At 39.8% G+C, this 4,328-nt stretch overlaps 1 protein-coding gene across 1 annotated transcript in view; it reads left to right on the forward strand.

Annotated features, from left to right (window-relative positions):
• Tra2a (transformer 2 alpha homolog) overlaps nucleotides 1–4,328 on the forward strand; it is a 23,630-nt gene that overhangs the window by 18,542 nt on the left and 760 nt on the right. Inside the window, exons 4-5 of the mRNA XM_026785911.1 lie at nucleotides 1,719–1,834; nucleotides 3,821–3,952. Coding sequence (XP_026641712.1) covers nucleotides 1,719–1,834; nucleotides 3,821–3,952 — 248 coding nt within the window. The remainder of the gene's footprint in view (nucleotides 1–1,718; nucleotides 1,835–3,820; nucleotides 3,953–4,328) is intronic.

Genomic DNA, 4,328 nt, shown 5'->3' on the forward strand with positions numbered 1-4,328 from the left:
AAAAAAAAAAAAAAAAAAAGAAACTATGTGATTCTTAGTTTGCAAGTTATTTATCCCATAGGCATACCAATGTCTTAATTTCTCAGTTATCACAATTTTTTTATTGGTGTGGTTTAGTGGCTTGCTTATTCCTGCTTTTTCTGTGTTAAGATTTATGTGTTTATGTTCATTGGTGTTTCGCCTGTATGCATGTCTGTGCGAAGGTGCCAGATTCCCTGGAACTGACGTTACAGATACCTGTGAGCTGCCATGTGCATGCTGAGAATTGAATTTGGGTTCTCTGGAAAAGCAGCCAGTATTCTTAACCACTGAGCCATCTCTCCAGCTCCTTTTTTGAGGGTGGGGGTGTTTATTGTGGTTTTTTTTTTTTTTTTTTTTTTTTTTGTTGTTGTTGTTGTTGGACAGGGTTTCACTGCAGCTCTGTCTTTAGCCTCAAGCTTACAGAGATCTGCCTGCCTCTGCCTCACACGTGTTGAGATTAAAGGTGTTATTATTCCTGTTTTTGGTTAAGATGAGGCAGGCTTAGACCAGTGATGGCTGGGTGGATGATCTAAACAAGCAGAATAGGGGAAAGAATAGAAGAAAGTTAACCTATTTTGATGCCAGACCTGTTTTCCATACCTGGCAGGGCAGAAGACTCTCCAGTTAAGTAAAGCTATGTAGAAATACAATCTGAAATGCTTGTGTCCACACACTTTTTCATGTTTACTTGTTTGTCTTAGCTTAATTCTTTAAACTATATTCTTTATAGTATAAAATAGCAACTTAAATACTTGCCAATTTTTCCATTTACTGAAATAATTAAACTATCATACATTATTATGGCTTTAAAAAAAAGTGAATGGGAGCTGGTTGGTGGTGGCACATGGCTTTAATTGCAGCACTCAGAAAGCAGAAGCAGGTAAGGCTCACCTGGTCTGCAGAGTGAGTTCCAAGACAGCCAGGGCTACACAGAGTGCGATGATACATGCAGGCAGGTTGTGTTTTACACGAAGATCACTAGGGCAGTGCTGACTTAAAATTGTGTGTAGTTCTCAACAAGTGAGTGCAAGTTATTACAGTTGTCCTTTGGCAGGGGGTTCGAGACAGGGTTTCTCTGACTTTGGAGCCTGTCCTGGAACTAACTAGCTCTTGTAGACCAGGCTGACCTCAAACTCACCGAGATCTGCCTGCCTCTGCCTACCGAGTGCTGAGATTAAAGGCATGTGCCACCACTACCCAGCTACAATTGTTCTCTTGCATCCCTTTAAATCATCACTTCTTGGCTACTTAGTGAGTTTTAACAACAAATACTGAATTACAAACTGAACAGCAAGAATAGAGGTAGGTTAGGGTGGGCATGGTGGTGTATACCTGTATTTCTAGCACTTGTGAGATATAGACAGAAGAACTGTAATTTCTAAGCCATTCAGAGTGATATTAATATCTAGTCTTAAAGTGGGTTGAGGGATTTTAAGTTTTAATTTTTAAAAAAACTCTTAGCTCATCTTATATATTTGGCGTGAGCTGTCTTTTCTGAATATCTAAGATTTTTGTAAGTAAAGCAGATCTTGGTGGCATTATCTGGGCAACTTAAATATGTTCTGGACAATACTTAGCTCTGGAAATGCTGACAGTCTGCTATGCAAGCTGAATTGCTATGCTATTTTCAAAAGTTCATACTTCAACTAAAAATGACTTCAAGATCAGTAAATTATGAATGATTTTCTTTTTTATAGGCTATGGAAAGAGCAAATGGAATGGAGCTGGATGGTAGAAGAATTCGTGTGGATTATTCTATAACCAAGAGAGCTCACACACCTACACCAGGCATTTACATGGGCAGACCAACTCAGTAAGATTTCGTATTTTATAGGGATTGACTTGCTTAGCATGTTTAGGGCTTGGGTATAGGGCCCAGACTGCAAAGCAAATTCAACTTCCAACATATTTAAGATTAAACTGCATTCCAGAAATGTAGAAATATGGGCTGGAGAGATGGTACAGAGGTTAAGAATACTGATTGCTCTTCCAGAGGTCCTGAGTTCAATTCCTAGGAACCACATGGTAGCTCAAAACTGGCTGTAATGAGATCTGGCGCCCTCTTCTGGCCTTCAGGCATACATGGAGGCAGAATGTTGTATACATAATAAATAAAATCTTTTTATTTATCTTTTTAGATAAATAAAAAATAAAAAAAAATCTTTTAAAAAATGTAGAAGTATATCCCCTCCATTTCTGTGTGTATATGTGTGTATGTGTCTCCTAACTTTATCAATATATAATTGTTTAGGGTACTGAAAAGTTAACCGACTCCAGTTAAGAGTACATGCTGCTTGTAACAGGAGGATCGGGGTGCTTGCTGTTCTGGCCTCCTGGCTATCTTACATCCAAAAAACACTGCCTGGCCCATTAGCTCTAACTTTTTATTGGCTAATTTTACATCTTAATTTAACCCATTTCTGTTAATCTGTGTATATCCACGTGACTGTGGCTTACCAGCAAGATTCTAACTAGTGTTCGACTCAGGCAGGGGATTCTGTCCTTCTTCCCAGCACTCAGTTCTGTCTACTCTGCCTACCTTAAGTTCTCTCCTATCCACTAGGCCAAGGCAGTTTAAATAAGTATTGCTGGGTGTGGTGGCTTGTCTCTAATACCACCATTTAGTAGGCTGGCAAAGGAGAATTGCCACTATTGAAGCCAACCATGGCTACATGAATTGTGAGACCCTGTCTCTATAAGATCAAAATAAGTATTTCTTGGAGGCCTCTTTGTAGGACAAATTGTATTGATACTGCTGTTTGTTTTAAAATACCATGATTTTCACATTGAACAAAAATGTGTAATTGTTTTGTTTTTTAAGGAATAGAAAGGAAATAGAGGCAGGCAGATCTTTGGAGTTTGAGGCCAGCCAGGACTATTGTCACACAAAAAATGGCAGGTGGCAAGAAGAGAGCAGATACAGGCTTTCATTTTGTTTAATTGAGGGAAGTGTGGATTGGGAAATAGTAGACCTGCAGAAAACCAGATAGAAATTGACCCTTGTTTGGAATACACAAAAGAACAGGGGTTTTAAATTCACCTCCAGATGTAAACATTAGACCCTGTTGTAGTTTTAGTGGAATCATTCTTTTTTTGGTGTTCAGGACTTGTTACATTAAGCTAATGTTAGGGAGGAAGTATATAGCTTAGCTTGGAGGAGTTGGTTCTCGCCATCCATGTAGATTCTATGGGTAAAATTGTCAGGCTTAGCAGCAAATGCATTTGCCCACTGACCCATCTTTCCAGCCTCTACAGTTGCTATTTTTTAATTTCCTTTCTTTTAGTTCTTAGGTATAGTTTATAATGCACTTAATGTTCCTGTTTCCCATGCTTTGTTTCTTTGATTGAGATAGGGTCTCTGTAGAGTGTTGGCTGTCTTGGAACTCACTTTGTAGACAGGCTGGCCTCACAGATCCTCCTGTCTCTGCCTTCCGAGTGCCAGCATTAAAGACATGTGCCATCACACTGGGCTTAAAAGTTTGTTTTTGTCTTTACATATTATGAGTACATTGCCCTTAGAGGCCAAAACTGGTTCTCATTTCCCCCACTGGAATGACAGGCAGGAGTAGCCACACTAAGTGGATGTTGGGAAGTGAAACGAATCTTGGAAGAGTAGCAGGTATGCTCTTAACTACTGGGCCATATCTCCAGAGAGTTCTGTTAGAGCATAAGGGGCCAGAACAGAACACTGTGGAAGTCAGCAAGATAAGATGGGAGGGTATTTGCCATGCAAGGGAGGTTTCCTCATATTAAATAATCCTGGACAATACATAATTTTTTTTTCCATTTTTTTCTGTAGTAGTGGTGGTGGAGGTGGTGGAGGAGGAGGAGGTGGCGGCGGTGGCGGCGGTGGTAGACGACGAGATTCTTACTATGATAGAGGATATGATCGAGGCTATGACAGATACGAAGATTACGATTACCGGTACAGGTAATGTTTTAATCTGGGATGTCTAGTCTGTGCTGGATGGTAATCAAATAGCACTTTGATATTGGCACATATAAATAAAAACTGGATGTTTGAGTTGAGTATGGTGGCAAGGTAGTCCTTTGTGCTTGAGAGACAAAGATAAGAGGATCACTTGAGCCCAAATCCGTCAACACGGTAACTTTACATATTTTGGTGTGGGATGGGTAAGAGTGAAGAAATTTTAGGGCTGAGACTGTCACTTGGAGGTGCTTCTCCAGTATGTGCTAGGTCCTGGGTTCAATCCTCAGTTACATTTGTTGCTTATTTTATTTATTTGTTTGTTTGTTTGTTTATTATGTATGCAATATTCTGTGTGTATGACTGCAGGCCAGAAGAG

This window comes from Microtus ochrogaster, linkage group LG3 (assembly GCF_000317375.1).
Source record: "Microtus ochrogaster isolate Prairie Vole_2 linkage group LG3, MicOch1.0, whole genome shotgun sequence".
NCBI lineage: Eukaryota > Metazoa > Chordata > Mammalia > Rodentia > Cricetidae > Microtus > Microtus ochrogaster.